The 19,117-nt window shown below is 40.1% G+C and overlaps 1 protein-coding gene across 1 annotated transcript in view; it reads right to left on the bottom strand.

The window, feature by feature from the left end:
* Positions 1–19,117, bottom strand: part of CFAP61 (cilia and flagella associated protein 61) — a gene marked incomplete at its 3' end in the record, with an annotated part of 257,071 nt that overhangs the window by 100,957 nt on the left and 136,997 nt on the right. Inside the window, exon 18 of the mRNA XM_081290916.1 lies at positions 18,469–18,596. Coding sequence (XP_081147042.1) covers positions 18,469–18,596 — 128 coding nt within the window. The remainder of the gene's footprint in view (positions 1–18,468; positions 18,597–19,117) is intronic.

Here is a 19,117-nt window from a genome sequence, read left to right as displayed (position 1 = left end):
TCAGTACGATGTAAATGCTCTGAAAATAGTTTTTATACTGTACTTTCAGGAAACAATGACAAGGTAAAAATCTGTGCATGCTCAGGATAGTAAAAAAAAATTTCTCGGGGCTGGGGATGTGGCTCAAGTGGTAGCGCGCTCGCCTGGCATGCGTGAGGCCCGGGTTCGATCCTCAGCACCACATACAAACAAAGATGTTGTGCCCGCCGAAAACTAAAAAATAAAGATTAAAAAAAAAATCCTCTCTCTCTCTCTCTCTCTCTCTCTCTCTCTCTCTCTCTCTGTCTCTCACTCTCTCTTTAAAAAAAAAAAAAAAAAAAAAATTTCTCCCTAAGTGTTTTCTGCCTGAGGTTATTTGAATGTGTGGATGCAGAACCAGAGGATGCTGGCTCATCCAGAGGATGTACTGCCCTGGAGACCCTCAAATTGTTGAGAGGAATCCATAGATCATCTCATTCCCACAGGTCAATGTTAGATTTATTACTTCAAGATGCATATAGTTATTCAAATAAAAATACCAAAGTATCATCTAGGAGAAAATTCTAGGGGCCTCCTTCTAAGAGTGAAACTGCCTTAAATACATCAAGCTTTCTAGAGTCCAAGGCGCATTCCTAGACATTATCATAGAAATTAATCTTCAAGACCATTTATGCTGGAGGAGTGGGGGCGTGGCGGGTAGTTCATGTGTAAGAAAATCAAGGTTGGAAATGGTTATGTAATTTGCTGAAGGTCAGAAACTCATAAGCAGCAAGGGCCAGTAATGAAATTCATGCCTTCCAACTCGAAGCAGCACCCTCTCCACGCACCCAAACCACCCTCTCTAACCAGTCCTACAGGTTACAGGTAGTTTTAAGCAGTGTGTCCAACACATGTAAGTGGTAGCTTCTAAAAATTCACATGCGTAAATCTGGTGCTGTGGTGCACACCTTGTAATCTCAGCAACCCAAAAGGCTAAGACCAGCTAAGTTTGAGACTAGCCTCAGGAACTTCATGAGGCTCTGTCTCAAAATAAAATATAAAAAGGGCTGAGGATGTAGCTCAGTGGCATATAGCTCCTGGGTTCAATCCCTAGTACCAAAACAAAACAAAAAAACAACAACAAAAGCAACATCAAAACTCACATGCTTAAGACTTAAGACTTATTCCATATATACCCTTCAATGTCTAAAATATTCCTACTGGGAGATGCGGTTGTGGCTCAGCAGTGGAGTGCTTGCCTCACATGTGTGGGGGCACTGGGTTCAATCCACAGCACCACATAAAAATAAATAAACAAAATAAAAGTATTGTGTTCATCTACAACTAAAAAGAAACTATTAAAAAATATTCCTGCTGTAGATTTGCCCTCTGCTAAGACTCAGCAAGATTTTATGGGTGAGCTGATCTTTTCATAGGATCCTAGTTGATGAGAAAAAAAAAAAAAATATATATATATATATATTCCCGCCCTCCCCAATATCTCTTCTTAGTTCACCCATCTCCTTTCAATCAACCAAATGCTGAAAAAGAAACCTTCACCAAGTCAGAGGAAAACACCTGCCCTCCTTTGCCATGAGGAAATTGGAAATTTTCCAAATGTGGAAATGCTATCAATTTACTGACAATCTGTTAAGTAGCACTAAAAACCGGAGACTTTTGCTGATGGCCCAGGCTGGCAATGCAATAAACTCAACTGCACCTGACATTTAAAAATAGCTAAATATTATGAAAGGTTTTGCTCTAAAGTCTCTAAGGATGGGTGTCATTTAAGAATGAATATTCTTATTTGATATGAGGTAAACCAAGCACATCTTATCCTCTAATAATAAGAATAAAAATTTTGAATATCTTCAAATAACATAAAGGTCACAATTAACCCCAGCTACTTATAGCTGCCAGTCTGAAAGTGCACAACAATGACAAGCCTTGGACTTACTACCTTCTAATGGAAAACACAAATAAGAAGAAGAATGTGTCTACACTCAAAGGCAGTTAAAATTTATCCTGGTTTTGGATTCCATGTGACCAAAATGGGGTTTGTGTTATAGTAATAGTAGTTGTTTACAGACCCCTTTTATAGCTCTATGTGAATAAAAGGCTTAGTGATTATGTAGCTACATCTTTTACTACAAAAACAATCCCTTTGGTACTGAATAATTTGAATTATCTAACAACATGGATCAAATTACTTATAGATTGCCACATTACCACATTGTATCATCCTGAATTATGCTACTGTACAATTAGAAAATTTCCCAAAAAAGTAGGGCTTTTGAAACAATCATATGTAGTGATATAATAAAAAGATTTTTTTTTAGGGGAGAGGAGTATTTTCTGACGTTTTCTATATAAAAGAACCAGCTCGGCACTTCTTTTCTTTAGCCCTAGTCAAATTCCTTTTGTGTTTTTCATTGTCTATCTTCAAGTTCCTCATTACAATCTTTCTTGTTTCTGCAGCTAGTTCTCCTTCCTCCTTCTCAACTGAGCACATCTCCTACACAAACCAGTCCTCAGTTCCCCTACACTTCCTTTCTTGCACTTACAAGAACATTCTTCCTTTCCCAGCTTCAGAAGGGAGGTGTCTCCCCATTAACTCTGTCTCCTCTTCAAATTTCTCACCTCTCTCTCTCCAAATCCCTATACCAGCCCATTTCTGTTGCAGAGAGACTTAATAAACCAGTCTAGTGCTGATACAGTGGATCTGTGAAGCCAACAGTGATGATGGCCCCGTTTCTCTACATCTCCATGTGTGGTTTCCATTCCCAAGGCCACCCCAGGTGACTGGAGCTCCCCTCCTGAAAGTTCCACATGTCCAATTTGTTTATATTACAAGAACTCAGTGACATGGCCACATGCCGAAGCAAAGGAGGCTGAAAAATGCAGTTTCTTAAACACCGTTGTTTTTTTTCCCACAAAACCACATGGCCCACAGTTCTGTCACTGAGGACAAAGATCAGAATGAATACTGAGAGGCAACTGGAAGAATGAGGTGGGGATGAGAGAAGATCCTCATTAATCAGGATCCAGGCCAAAAAAAAAAAAAAAATAGATGGTAAACTCCACAAAGTCAGACTGAATGAAAGCAGGAGGCATTGACAGGGTTACAGGAACCAAAAGGACAGAGAGTTATCCATGGAATAGTAACAATGGGATGCCATTACTGATCCTAAATCTAAAGGAGGATTGGACAGAGAAATGGTGAAGGCTGGGGTCATGCAGGCTTCCCACCAAGGAACTGTGTCCAACAGAATATGTTATCTGAGACAACACTGTCCTAAGGGTCTCTGATGAGTTTTTTTTTTCTTTTGATAGAGTGTTATGGTTTGGGTTATGAGGTGTCTCCCCAAAGCTCATGTGTGAGACAAAGCAAAAATATTCAGAGGAGAAAGGATTAGATTATGAAAGCTGTAATCCAATCAGTGGAGTGTTCCACTTGAATGGATTAACTGGGTAGTAACTGGGCAAGTAGGATGTGGCTAGAGGAAGTAGGTCACTTGGGGTTTATACGTTGCTGCTGATGAGTGGAGCTCTCTCTCTGCTTCCATCACCAAGCCTTTCTGCCATGATGTTCTGCCTTACCTTGGACCTAGAGCCATAGAGTTGACCAACCATAGACTGAATCTTTGGGACTATGAGCCAAAATAACTTTTTACTTTTGTAAATTGTTCTTGTTGGGTCACAGTGATGCAAAAGCTATCTAGACCCAGCTCCTCCTCATTGTCCTATCCCTAACCAAGCTCCCTATAGGTTTTGTGCACATTTCCCAGGGTGATGCCATCTACCACCATTCCTTCATCTTGCACATTTTCTATAATGTACTCTTGGATACTATAATAATGTTTATTCTGAGATACAAACCTGATTTCCAAATACTCCAATGTCATCCCAAATTTAATGTGTTCAAAATTAGGGTGCTCCAGGGACATCATAAATACAAAGCTCTTTGCAGCCCCAATCCAACTCTTTTTAAAGCTTTATCAAAGCCATAGCTAACTAACCACTTCTCAAGCTATGAATCTGGAGGCCTGCACTCAGATTCCTATAATCCTTCCACCTTTCCATATTGGTCATCATGCCCAATCACTTTTACCTTGTCCATATCTCTTAAATGCCGCCCCACCCCCGCAATCATTCCTGTGACACATTGCTGTAGCTCACCATCTGGCTTAGAGAAATAGTATCTGGGTTAGTTTCTCTGGCACAAGTCTCTCTATTCTTCCCCTCTCCCACACAGCTACAGCTACTGGAAACCTCTTTTTCAGTTAAATCAAATCTCAACGGTTTTGGCTTTGAAATTCCCGTCTTTGCTTACTATCTTGGTAGCAGCAGAGCCTAGCGATTAAGATCATGGATTTGAGAGTCAGACTTCCTCAGCTGGGCTCCCAGCTCTAGTACTTTCTAGCTTTTCTTTTGTTTGTTTGTTTACCTTGGGCAAGTTATTTAACCTTACTATAGCTCATTTTCTTCACCTATAAAAGGAGAAAAAAATACAACCCAATGCTTCATAGGGGTGCTGAGAAAATTAAATGAAATCATATCTGGAAAACATTTAGAATATTGCCTGCTTCATAGTAATTTTTGATGGATGTTAACTATTTTTATCACCAAAATATGAAGTTCAAGTTCATTAGCATGGTGCATGAGGTTCTTACAGTCAGGACCTCATTGACCTCCCCAACCTTATTTGTAACCTTCTTGTCACTCATTGAAGGTTCCTACTTTTCATATAAAAGGCCATTCTTTTATATGAAAATGACATCAGTATTTTCTTTTTTCCTCCAACCTTGTATATGTGTGTGTGTGTGTGTGTGTGTGTGTGTGAGAGAGAGAGAGAGAGAGAGAGAGAGAGAGAGAGAGAGAGGCAGACAGAAGATAGACAATCGGGATTGAATCCAGAGGTACTCTCTCACTGAGCTCCATTTTCAGTCCTTTTTCATTTTGACACAGCATCTTTCTAAATTGCCCAGACAGGCCTTAAACTTGCTATCTTCCTGTCTTAGTCTCCAAAGAAGATGGGATTACAGGTGTATGCCATGTGCCCAACTTTCCAATCTCATATTTTGGCTAAGACAGTACTTACTGTAATCTGATTTAGCAATATCCAAAGATTTAATTTCCTAAATCTATCACTATTGGTCCCAAATCATGAAGCTTATAATCTATAATACTAATAGATTCTAGCTCTTCTGAGGAGGAAATGTTTAAGATTTTACATTTGATTACCTACAAATATTCAAAAAGTTCACACAGAACAGTGATCACAGGGTACAGCATGGCTTTGAGCAAGCATTATATAAAATGGCCAAACAGCACAATCACAGAAAAAGCATAACTCTCAGATGTGATGGCGTTGGCTTAATGTATATAAACAATATTTAACATCATTGTGAGCACTGTGCTCCAAAATCAAAGGTCACCATATTATGGGGGAAAAGAAGTTCAAGTTAAGAGCTCAAGCCAATGAAACATTAAGCAAGTGCACCTGCATTTTTGCAGTAAATAATTCCAGTGGGGATTTCATGTTGCTGTGGATACAAAGGGAGGAACAGCTCAAAGATACTTGTAAAGCAGGGAGGGATTAGGGTATCCAGGGAAATAAGTAAAAGGTATTACATTTCATTCCACGTTTCAGGAGGGCAGCTACAAAATCAGGTCTAAACATCCTTATCCTTCAAATAAAGAGGGTCACTTTGCCAATTTATTGGGAACATGAAGAAAGAAACATAGAACTTTTCATGTTGTTTGTCCTTCTGGGCAGTAGAGACCCATCAATCTGCTAGGCAATCTTCTCAGCATTTTTTATTTTTTTGCCGATACATATACATACATATATCTTACTATCTACATCTATATGTAATGAATCTATATTTTATGGTGTAGCAAAGGCAGCCAAAGCTACTGATTTAATTAACTTGTTTAATTAATGTTTCCATTTGAACAAGTAGATGGTGTAGAGAAAAAATAATTACTATGCATTAATCTCAACACCTTAATTTGATTTATTAAAACTTCTGCTTTCTGAACTGACCAAAAGAGTGACAAAATATTTGCTAAATGATGATAAGTCCTAGCTCAAGATTTGACTGGATATTTTACTAGTCAAAGAATAGCTCAGATTTAGTTCACCCTTCAAGAGGTAAGATAATGGGACACAATTAATAATAAAATGCTATGGATGGGGGTGAAAAGTTGGGAGTTATAAGAACTTGTACTGTTAGAAGAAAAACTACAGCAAAACAAATCAGAAGAAAATATTTAATAGAGCAGATTAAGAGAATAGAAAATAAAGCAGATTAAAAGAATCTCATTTTTTCCCTTAAAAAAAAATAACTTTTTTTTCAGTATTTTTTTTCTGTCCAGATCACAAAAGAGACTTTTTGACATGTCTTAGGGCACTTAGTTCATTTTGTTTTGCTAGCTAAAATGACCTAGTGGCTGCATTTATGGTCACAAAGCTGTCAGTAATGGCCCACTCTGAATTTTGGGAGACATCAAAGAGAGAGATCCAAAGAGAAGGAGAGGATTCCGAGAACATCTAGAAGAAGGTGGAGGGTTTGCAGGGTGAGACACAGGTTAGCCACTCTCTCCCTGACCCTACTTCTCTCTTCTCTTGGGTGCCATCTTGTATGGTGGGTCAGAGCTCCCTGTTCTCATCAGTCCCTGTACGAACCAAATGGGACCTGGAGAAAGGGGACAAGAAAAAGATCTCCTAGGCCTTCCTTGAGCCAAAGCTTGTGACGTAGGTCAAGGGAACTGGAATCAACACTGGACCAACATAATGAATAAGTGTCTTCTTGGAGTGACCTAGGTGCTCTGAAGAGTCCCCATGTACCAGGTAGGGGAGGGGCATGGCAGCCAGGGCAAGTGTCTGTGGCAAATATTTGGGGATTCAGAATATCAGACGAAAAGCTTATGTGTCTTTGCACAAAAGCAACGCATAAATCCTTACTGAAAAAAAAAATAGGTAAGTGCTATGTTTGAAATGTCAATTGAAAAATGGGAATGAGATTTGAGAGTTTTGGCAAACGAGAATCAAATGAATTTGAGCATTTATAATTTAGGGGAATTGATTAATGATGTTTTTATATATATTTGCAGGAGAACATTGGACATTTATATATACTAAGCATATACAAGATAGAAATACCAGCACGGCAGCTGTAAAAGACAAGTCAGAAGAAATGGCAAAACACAAGCTACTAATCAATCGGTTTCAAAAGACCAAATAACAACGCATCGTGGGAATTAAAAAATGAGTGACATTAGTTCTGGTGGGGAAGGATGAGGAAGGGCTTTATGTTTTGTGTAAATGATGGGCTATTTATAAGGCTTTATTAGCACCATATGGGAAGGCTTCCCCATGCCTTGCAGATATTCCTTCTTGGGCCTCCATTCTTACCAGTGATAGTTTAAGCTAGGGCTTTGTGAAATGCTCTCTACTAGGTCCAATTGAGTATGTAATGACTTCAGCTATATAAAACTAATGATAACTTAATAATTAGGCCTGGTAAACCCTAAAGTAATGATGTGACAGAACTTATATGATTTGTAGATAATTAGAAAATGTGGTTTGGAAAACAAGCCCATAAAAACAATTTAGCCTCAATGAACAATTATAGAAGGAAATAATTTCCTTCTAGATAAGACTGCCAATTTTGAGAAAATGTTTACAGAAATGGTTTCCTCAACCCAGGTGCATTTCAGAATTATCTGGGGAGTAGTCAAACATATATATTTCTTGATCCCACCCTAGTCCCACTGAATTGCAACCCCAAGAATAGGAGTCCTGGAAATTGTACTGCTGCAACCCTCTCCAACCCCACCTGAGTGGGGAACAAGAGGAACTTGCATATAATCTATTGCTTATGGAAAGATTACTCATTAGCCCTAATATCTAGGAAGTTGGTTTCACAGCATCTTTCTCCACTACACATTCTTTTAAAAAAGGGAAAATTTCAAAGCATTTTTTTTCATTTTTGAAACCCAAATGCTTTATTATGTTAGTAGTATTGTATTATTTCTTTGCAATCTTAAAGGAATATAGTTAGAAACAAGCACATGGTCAGTAAATGGCCTGGCCTGGTCTAGATCACACAGTGGTTCACAGAACTCTTGCTCTACAGAGAGGATGGCCACATGTTATGGTTGGATCTTTAATGTCCCCCAAAAGTCCTTATGCTAAAGGCTGCATTGTGTGGTGCTACTGGGATGAGGTGGAACCTTTAGGAGGTGGGTAAGGACGGGAGGAAGTTACTGAGGATAACCTTGAAGGGGATATTGGGATTCCATCACCATTCTCTCTCTTTCTTTTTGCTTCCTGGCAGCCATGAGGTGAGCAGCTTTGCTTTATTTTGGGATCCTCATGATGATGTTTTACCTCCCCACAGGCCCAAAGCAATGGGGCCAAAAGATCATGCACTGAAATCTCTGAAAACCATGAGCTAAAACAAACCCTCATCCTCCTTTTAAGTTGATTTACTTGGGTGTTTTGTCATAGCAACAGAAATCTGACCAATACACAAAAATAGACATGTAGACAAATAGTACAGAATAGAAGACACAGTTATCTTGTACTAGACAAAGACACCAAAAACATACATGGGTGAAAAAGTGGCTTTCAACAAATGATGCTGGGAAAACTGGAAATCCATATGTGGCAAAATGAAATTAAACTACTATCTCTTATCATGCACAAAACTCAACTCAAAGTGGATCAAGGACCTAGGAATTAGATCAGAGACCCTGTACCTATTAAAAGAAAAAGTAGGCACAGATCTTCATCATGTCAGATTAGGTCCTGACTTCCTTAACCAGACTCCTAAAGTGCAAGAAATAAAATCAAGAACTAATAAATGTGATAGATTCAAACTAAAAACCTTCTTTTCAGAAAATGAAACAATCAATAATATGAAGAGAGAGCCCACAGAGTGGGAGAACAAATTTACTACATGCACATTAGATAGAGCACTAATTTCCAGGGTATATAAAGAACTTAAAAAACTTAACACCAAAAAAAAAAAATTCAATCAATAAATGGGCTAAGGAAATGAATAGAACAAGATATACAATCAATCAACAAATATATGAAAATATGTTCAGCTTCTCTAGAACTTACAGAAATGCACATTAAAACTACACCGAGATTCCTTATCAATCCAGTCAGAATGGCAATTATAAAGAATACAAGTAACAATAAATGTTTGCAAGGATGTGGGGAGAAAGTTACACTCATACATTGCTGGTGGCACTGCAAATTGGTGCAACCACTATGGCAAGCAGGATGGAGATTCCTTAGAAAACTTGGGATGGAACCACCATTTGACCCAGCTATCCCACTCCTTGGTCTTTACCCAAAGGACTTAAATCAGCATACAATAGTGATGCAGCCACAACAATGTTTATAGCAGCACAATTCACAATAACTAAACTGTGGAAGCATCCTAGATGCCCTTCAATAGATGGATGGATAAAGAAACTGTGGTATTTATACACAATGGAATATTACTCAGCCTTAAAAGAGAATAAAATGATGGCATTTGCAGGTAAATGGATGGAGTTGGAGAATATCATGCTAAGTGAAGTAAGCCAATCCCTAAAAAGCAAAGTCCGAATGTCCTCTCTGATAAGTGGATGCTGATCCAAAATGGGAGGCGGGGACATAGGAAGAATGGAGGAACTTTGGGCAAAGGGAAGGGAGAAGAGGGTAGGAGGAATGGGGGCAGGAAAGATGGTAGAATGTGATGGACATCATTATCCTAGGTACATGTATGACTGCACATATGGTGCAACTCTACATTGTGTACATCCAGAGAAATGAAAAAGTATGCTTCATTTGTGTACAATGAATTGAAATGCATTCTGCTGTCATATATACCTAACTAGAACAAACAAATAAATGAATAAATTTTTAAAAAAGAAATCTGACCAATAGACCACCTGTCACCTCTATTGAAGGTCCCCCATTCCTGCATATTCAGGACAGGCTCTTTCTGCATTTTCTCTCCAAATTGCCACTCAACATCAAATGGTATGTGTGGAGGGGGGCAGTTTGACATCTCCTAATTGCCTCAGAAGGTAATGTGCCGCAGTCTGGCTGGGCACAATCATCAGCCGGCAGCTGGAAGTTTGCTGGCAGCTGGAACTTTGCTGGGGCCCCTTTGGCTGTGGCTCTCAACATCAATGGATGAGTGTTATATGCTTAATCCCTCCTCTGCAGGTAAGAGAGAAAATGGTTGGTGGGTTCAGAGCTGAGGAGGGGAAGTGAGGGTGCACAGTCGAGGGTTTATGATCTCCTTTGTCTTTTGGGGAGTGAGACTGCACATGAGAAAGGTGGGGATGATGGGATGGAGCTGGCACAGCCAAGATCACATCGGCATGACACATTGAAGATGGAGGGGATCCTTGGAAGGATTATGAAAACACAGATAACTGGGCCCATTCCCAGTTCCTGATGCAGCAGGTCTGGGGCGGAACCTGAGAATTCGTATTTCTAACAGGTTCTGAAATGATGTTGATGTCAGTGGTCCAGAGATGGCACTTTGAGAACCACTAATGTAGAGGTAGAAGTCTGAGAGGCTCCAGGGGTTTGAGGAGCTCAAGAAAGAAGAGCAGAGTTTAATATGTTTCTATGAAGGATGGAATATGATCTAATTAAATATTTGAGAGACACAAATGAAGATGTAAATTTTTGTTGTCTTGATCTTTTATTTTTCTTTTATGGCAGCAGAACTTTTGGTCTTGGGATAGGAGGTATAGTCACAGCCTCCTAAAACTTACATGATAAACTTGAAATCACTGGCAGAACAGTGAAGCCCAAGCATGTCAAGATCAAAGTTTGCAATGTCTTCAGATATCAGGAAAAGGCCTGAGAAACATGCATGGGTGGCCTGTTAGGCAACAATGATCAGCTGGAACCTCTGAAAAGACCAGGATATGGTCTCTATAAATGTTAACAAGCATGGTTCACAGGGCTCTGGGCATTCCTTAGTTTGGGTCAACAGTTAACAGGGAAGTGGTCCATCTAATTTTCTCTAAAGTCAAGAAGTTTTGCAAAACAGAACTACCACAGAATGTTGGGTTATTTGCTTGGTCCTCTAGATGTTAAAACAGAAATGGTAGCTATTTTAATAAAACTTCAGGGAAATGTCTCACAAAGGGTCAGATGCAATCCTTGTCTGGAAACACCTCTGACTCACCTCCAATCTTTAGAGGAAAGCATCTTCCACACTGAGAAAACTCTATCACCTCAGTCATTTCCCTTCTTTTGAAAGTCAATGCTCAGCTACCACCAGGGATCTATTCATGCAAATCAGTGGTTGGTGCCAAGTATTAAGTGGTAGGCATTTTGATAGATACTTTGCATCTGTTACTTAATTTAACCTTCATACTAGTGTAGAAGAGGAATTCTGGGGTGTTTTCCCCATTGCACGGGCTCATAGGTATTGAATAATTCTCCAGGGCTCCATTAGCCATGGAGAGTACTGATTGTCTCCCCTACACCCCAGCACAATGATTCTCAGACTTAAGTGACCTTTAAGGTGTGAAAGCACAGACCCCTGGGCTCCATCCTCAGGTTTCTGATTCAGTCTTTACTAGGGTAAGACTTGTTGAGTATATGTACTTCAAATAGGTCCCAGATAATGCTGAAGGTGCTGGTCTGAAGATTATATTTTGAAAACTACTCATCTAACCATACCTCTTCTCTCCCAAAGTAGAAAGAGTACTGTTGTTTGCCAAGACAAAGTCCCCAAATGCCATCTTTTACTAGCAAAGGTTTCTGGTAGTGTAGTATACCTGGGGTTCTCTTTACAAATGTAAGAATGCCACAAAATGCCGCAGTCTTGGCTGGGCACAGAATCACGAGCCACCACACAGCTTTGTAGATTCAAACAGCAATTCTTTATTCCCGAACTCACACCGGCCTCCACACACGTTCTGGGGCAATCCCAGTTCTGCTGCCACCCAATTCACCTACTCCACGAGGCTTATTTCCCAAAATGCTCTCTGAATCTCACGAGAGTTCAACAGGAGCTTAGGCAGCAGGAACGCCCTAATTCCAGCAGCAATAATCCTCAACATCGAACTTCCCTAAAATCCAAGGTCTTAAACTGGGAACGCCTTAAACTTGTCTTAAACCGGGAACGCCCTAAACCCAAGGATTGGGATACTTCCTCAAACTGCAGGATACACCCTAATCCTGGATCCACCCTCGTCCTTGGGCAGGGTCACCTAACATGCAATGTCAACAGCGAAATTAACACAACCTTTTTCTATAACCTTCATTTTCTTTTAACCACTTCTGTCTATGCCCACATGCTTTGGTAAAGGCTAACTGTGAGACTATTGATGAGAGAGAAGAAATAAACCAGGGAAACTAAGGGATAGTAAAGGTGTTCAAGCAGATGCTGTTGGGTCCACCTGCATTACCTTGGTTCATCTGCTCACCTGCAAATGATACCACCAATGCTTTCCTGCCTCTCTCTGCACAGGACATTTTCTGACCATGGAAGCTGGAAGAACATGCCAGAAGAATATCCCAGGCTGACTATTTAACCACCAGGGCAAGAACTGGTGGCTAAAGAACACCCCAGCTTCCTTACCCCTCAGATGGACCATTCTCAGGATGGAGCCTCTGCCCATATTGGTGACCCACTGATAAATGCTTTATTATTATTATTATTATTACTACTACTACTACTACTACTACTACTACTACTACTTACTTTTTGGCTATCCTTCCTTCCTTGTCTCACTATCCTGTTCTCTCAGTTCCTTAGGAGTACTCCCAACTGAACTACTTGCACCCAAATTCTTTGTTTTCAGCTTGGTTTGAAGGAATGCAGACCAAGACAGGTAGTAATGTTATCATTGAATATTATCCAATAGCAAATGATGAACACTAAGTAGGAGATTATGCTGCTTAATTTTGGGCACCTGGTTTGCAAATTGTGCCCACAAAGATTATTACCTAACATTCTTAATTATAAAGAATCACTGCTTATGCTTATGCTGCTTAATTTGGGGCACCTGGTTTGCATCTTGTGCCCACAAAGATGCCTACCTAACATTCTTAATTCTAAAGAATCACGAAAAACCACCCCCCCACACATGTGCAAAAAAAAAAAAATAAAGACAATAAGCCAACCCCCTCTTTGCAAAGAAGGCTTAACATCGTCCCCAAAGAATTGCTTTTCTTTTGTTCTGGGAGTTCTAATTTAGATATTATGAGTGAAGTTACTCTGAAAGAAATAGAAGCAGATAATTTCATTAAGTGAATATACTTTTATTTAACACTAATTACATTTAAATATTGAAATCAGATTAGGAAATCCAGTTGTGATTAGCAACACTGGGGAATATTCCTGGTCATTATTTTCTGATGGCAGAATGTCAAGTCATTCTATTGGGGGTGTGGGAGTTGTAGGGTGAGGCTGAGCCTCAGTGCTTGACATACTCCTCCCACCTCTGGTCCCCCTCCTCAACCACCTGACAGGCCTCTGCATCAGTCCCCGAGGATCTCACAACACCGTGGCAAGATGCAGCCTGCCCCTAGATCTCTGCCTCAGGTTGCTGCCTGCTCCCCGGGCTCCATGGAAAGTGGGCATGTGTGTGCCACCATCCTTGCCACCAAGCTGCTTTTACCCTGGTGTAAACAGGGCAGTCAATGGGAACACGAGCCCTTCAATTCATGTGGCAGAGACCCACAGGACAGGACAGTCACATTCACCAACCTGTTCTGGGGGTTTAGTTCTGAGATCAGCAAGGAAGCTCTGACTATTTAATTAGTCACCTAATTAGCGACAGGCCGCGCTGAAGGTTTCAAATGTCCTCAGACAAATGTAAAGATAAAAAGCTTAATTAAGCCGCCAGCACTAGGCTGGCTGCTGCCAGTGCCCACAGCTGTGCCGGATATTGTGCAGAACCGTGCAGCCAGATAACAGGAGTTTCGGTCTTTGGGCTACAATCCGGGCTTTGAAAACATGCCTGGCCAGTTAGGAGCTATTCTTATGCACCTCAGTACACTCAACCAGATGAGGGACCACAGTTTAGGTTGGGAAAATTCGTGATTTCAACCTTTGGTGAGATTATCTGGTCATTTTTTTGAGCAAAATTTCCTCAGTATGGAAGTGGAAAGCAATGTGGGCTTGGGTTTACAACGCCCACCGGCACTTCCTGTGAATCAAATTATATATTTCTCTAGTCACACAAAGGGTCGTGGGGGCACCACCCAGGGCTGCTTTCAGACACGGTCTTCCCATGATTCATTTGTGCATTTTTCTAGTGCCATTTCAGGCTCTGCAAGAGATTCTTTACATAAGAATTGAATTAGGAAGGATTTTTAAATAAAGGATTAAAAGGAATTGCTCTAGAGTTAGAAGTAAATGCTGTAAGAACCATAGAGACACATGTGTTAGAAGAGAATAGAATAAAAGCTGCTTCAGCCCAGTGAGTTTGTGCCTAAGAGATGATAAAGAAGCTATTCTTTTGTATAGTTATGGGGGGAAAATACATGTTTGGGACTAAGGTTCTGAATGTCTAATGAGCTTCCAGGTGATGCCAATGCACCTGGTCCACATACCACAGAGTGAGGAAGGAGAGTGTAGAAACAAAAGAGAAGTTCACAGACCTGGATCCTGTAGTTTGGTTTTTTCTTTCTTTCTTTATTATTATTATTATTATTATTATTGTTATTATTATTATTATTATTATTTTGTTGTTGTTGTTGTTTTGCTTTGGTACCAGGGATTGAACCTAGGGGCGCTTCACCACTGAGCCACATCCCCAGCCCTTATTTATATTGTATTTAGAGACAGGGTCTTGCTAAGTTGCTGAGGCTGGATTTGAACTCATGATCCTCCTGCCTCAGTCTCCCAAGGCACTGTGATTTCAGGCATGTGCCACTTTGCCCAGCCTGGAAAAAGACCTCTTATTGCCTCGGAAAGGCTTTAAAAAGCTCTCCTTCCAGAACCAGTGCTGCCTCTGCAGATGACAAAGCTCACTTGGGGATGTGGCTGTTGATCAAAGAATAGGGAGTTCACTCTTGACCTCTGCTAGGTTTGGTCAAGTTCCTAAGGTGGCAGCACCTTTAGGTTGGCACGACCTAAGGATCCCATGATGCAAACCTTCCTCAGCACAGATGGGGACAAGGCCACCCTTAGAGCCATATGCTTTCACACTGGTTGATGGCAGAGCTGGGCTTATAGCCAAGGCTAAGTTCTGTTTTATTTATTTTAAAATTTTTTTTCCCAGTGGTGTGGTTTTTAAAGAAGTCTTAGTAAAAGAAGTGCTGAGAAGAATAATGTATATGTAACACCCAGACTGCCTAAGCAAAAACTTTCTGTCTCTGAGATCCAGGACAGCCAATGGGTACCATTCATCAATCACAAGAACTGCAATTTTAAATAAGTCAGGTCCATCACTTGAATGTCTCAGGCATCATGAAGTACACCCATAATTCACAGTAAAGATCTGTCTTTTCCTGTCCGATTCACTGGCTTCTACACGACAGGGGGAGGTAGTGTTTTCTTCCTCTGTGTTCCCCACTTCAAGAGAACTGTCCTTCCCCAACTCAGCTCCTGACTCATTGAAAGGCCCATGACCTGGTAGGGCAAGTGATGGGAAAGAAGGCTGGGACACCTGGGCAGGTGGAGCCCACAGCAGCCCCTCCTTAGCTCTCTGCCAAGTTGCTTCTGCACAGCGCCCTCAGAAGACAGATGTGTGAGACAAAGGGGAGGGAACAAACCAGCTGAGCCTCACCCACACCATGAATGACTCTCTATCCACTTTCTTTCTTCAAGCACCAGAAGTCAGGGGCCTCCCTGGGGGTGATGGAGATTGCATAATGATCTGAGAGCAAGACCCCTGGCCACTGGGCCCAGTGTTAGAGGAGTCGGCAGAGCCAGGGCTAGGCCCCGAGAGGAAACAGAAGATAGGGACTCTGGTATGTGTCTCTGGACAAATAAGTGCCATACATGTCACCTGGCCAGAAAGGCCCAGTTCTAGTAGGGACAAGATGCAGGGTGACTCGGAGGCGTGACAAAGACAAGAAGGTGTATCTAAGCAGATGTAACTGTGGATGAGTGACACCTGAGGACTAGATAGAATGTTGTACTTTAAAATTAAAGTCCTAATCCTCATCCTTCATATTCCCCTGCCATCCTCCCAGCATGGAGTTTGCTTCCTTGTGTATTGGGTGCTGAGACTTGGAGCAAATCATTTCCACTCTCTCAGAAGCACCTTAACACTGAGGATGGATGGATTTATGCAAGGACTACTACATTTGGTGTTCTTTGAAAAGAAGACCAAATGTACTTCATAATTTCTTGCATGAAAATAATATAAGAAAAATGAATGTGCCTGTTGTGTCACCAGATGACAGAAATGCCAGTTTCTGGAAAAAGAGGTCACTGCACTGTGTCTCAAATGGATTTTCCAGAAACTACGATCTACTTGCTGAGTCTAATAATGCAGCTCAAAAGTACAAGGAGAGTGATTTTTTAAAATCTTGCTTCCAAAATGTGGATTTAGTCCTCACTGGGATTCATTTCACCTAACGTTTGATGAAAACTATTTCTTCAATTTCATTCCAATTAAAATCACGTATAAAATTTAGCTTAAGTGGCAACTAAACTGGTGAAGTAAAATATGCAGTAGGTTACTATGGTGATTGCTAATTTAAAATAATTAGAGAAAATAATGAGAAACTATTTCCTCTCTTAAGGATTACAGATCCGTAAACTGATACCAGTCTATTTTTAGTGTACATAATCTCTGTAATGATGATAAAGAATTATGAGTACTTTAGAATGCTTTAAAAAAGTCTTTCTGATTGGGGAATTCAATCAACCCGGTACTTATATCAAAATTTATATCTGTCTTTATTAAATTTAAGTCAATTCCATGAAAAGAGAATTGCATGTATATCTTAATGTAATCATTTAAAATAAAATTTTATGACTGAATATAAAGCCAAATTAAGATTTAAGACCTGTTTATAATCATTTCTTGACTCTCATAATTTCACAACTCCACCCTGATAATTCATCATTCAACAGTGGTTGCATAAGACTTGCTGTTCAGAAATCTTAGATGAAGGTACCCAACAGAACAAGCAAGCCTTGGTACAATATGGTACACACAGGAAAATAAATATGCCACATTACTTCTCATTATTTCATTCTTATAATGAAATATTGCTACAAACTGGCCACAATATTTAAGCATATGAACTCTACTGCTAACTTCAATAACAATATGTACTTTATTTCTGTTTAACAAAGGATATGTTCCAGAGAATTGAACAAATTGGCTAGAAACTGGGGAAAAAAAAAAAAACCAAAAAAACAACCAACTCAGTTCTTTGTTTATCTGGTTAATATGATGTCAAATGAGGAAAATCACCTGAAGAAAATCATCATTTGGGGTTAGCTCATCTCCAGGTTATCCAGACATAGGGCTACTGAGAGGTCATTTTCTCATTCCTTTTCTTATCCAACCTCCCATAGGCCCCACCCATCATTCTTGGACTCCTAACTTTGTTGACTTGGTGGGCTGCATCTCTCAATTAACTCTGAGCTCCTGTAGTTTTGAATAGTAGATAAAGTTTCTCATGTGATTTTGAGTAAATGATTTGGGGGAAAATTGGCTTTGTGTGGGTGTATGTGCATGTGCAGTGATGGGGATTGAAACCAGGGCCTGGTACATGCTTGGTCAGGGTTCCTACCCCTGAGGTACTCTGCCAGCCCCCAAACTGGGCTTTTTACATTCAGAGTTCTGTGGTCTCTCAAAGTCTGAGTCTTTTAAAGCATCTATGAGAATCTGAAAGAGTAAATGAGGAATAGTTAATATGTACAGGGGTGCAGCTGAATAGAAGGAACAACTTCTAATGTTCTATAGCAGGGTTCAGTAACTATGGTTGACAACAATTAATTGTGTATGTCCAAATAGTAGAGAGGATATTGAATACTCTCATTAGATATGCCAATTACCCAGATCTGATTATTATATAAGTGTATAATATACCACATAAATATGTACAACTACTGTGTCAATTATAACTAAATTATACTTTAAAATAGAGTAAAAGAGGAAATTGAGTCTGAGAGAGGTTAGGCCACACACCAGGTTTCCATGTCAGGTCCTAGCAATGTCAGGGCATGATCCCAAGTTCTTGGAATTGAACCCAGGGTTCTTCCTTATAAAGAGGTGCTGAAATCCAATGAGCAGATGGAGAGAGTGGCAGTACCTATTTTAGGCATTGTAAGATATATGGTCTTGTTGTAGCTACTCAAATCTACCAGTCAGATTTGGCCTGGGGGCTATAGTTTGCTACCCACCCACCCCCAAGTTAGGATATTCCCCTGATTCATTAATCCACCTTGGCAAAGTTGTGTGGTGACAGACAGACTCAAGTCTGTCCTGTCAAGGGACTCTCTTAAGGTGTAGGAAGAGAATTGTTATAAATAAGTAAATACAACAAAAACAACTCACCAAAATATCAATGTCTCTAGGAAGGAAATTCCCACAGTGGATGCACCAACCACAACAATCCTGGCATTGACAGTTATTTTAGGTTCCAACGTTAGTTTTCTGTTTGTGTGGTTCAAGGCATAACTCAACTAGAAGAAAAGAGTACAGAGACATTGAGAAAAATGTAGCTGAGTCAGCACCCCCAGATTGTAATTATGTGGAATCATTTAATGAGAATATCACTGATAAATCAAACCTAAAAATGCCCATGTGGCAGCCAAGGCAAAATATAGGGAAAGTATTTTTAAGAAATTAATGGGAGAATATATTAATGCCTAACACACACACACACACACACACACACACACACAATATTGTGCTTGATTTGGATATTGTTTCATTTCGGAGACGTTTCCTGCAGAACTGAAATGCTTAATGATTAGAGATAACAAGGCAAATAATCCTACAATTACACAACCAAGCCACTTTCTAATATTCTGCAGTTCCTTGAAATGTCTCACCGTTTTCCTGACCAAGGTTTCCTGATCAAGGTTTTCTGACACTGTTGAGTGATAATTATTTTAGTTGGGTACTTTAAGACAAGTATTAACTTTTATTCATTTTTGTATCCCTCACACTACTTAACATGGTACCTTGTAGACAGTTGGCC

Source organism: Spermophilus citellus (genome assembly GCF_964194105.1).
Source record: "Spermophilus citellus genome assembly, chromosome: 4".
NCBI lineage: Eukaryota > Metazoa > Chordata > Mammalia > Rodentia > Sciuridae > Spermophilus > Spermophilus citellus.
The sequence above is the reverse complement of the archived record's forward strand: the minus strand, read 5'-3'. Positions and strand labels throughout refer to the sequence as shown.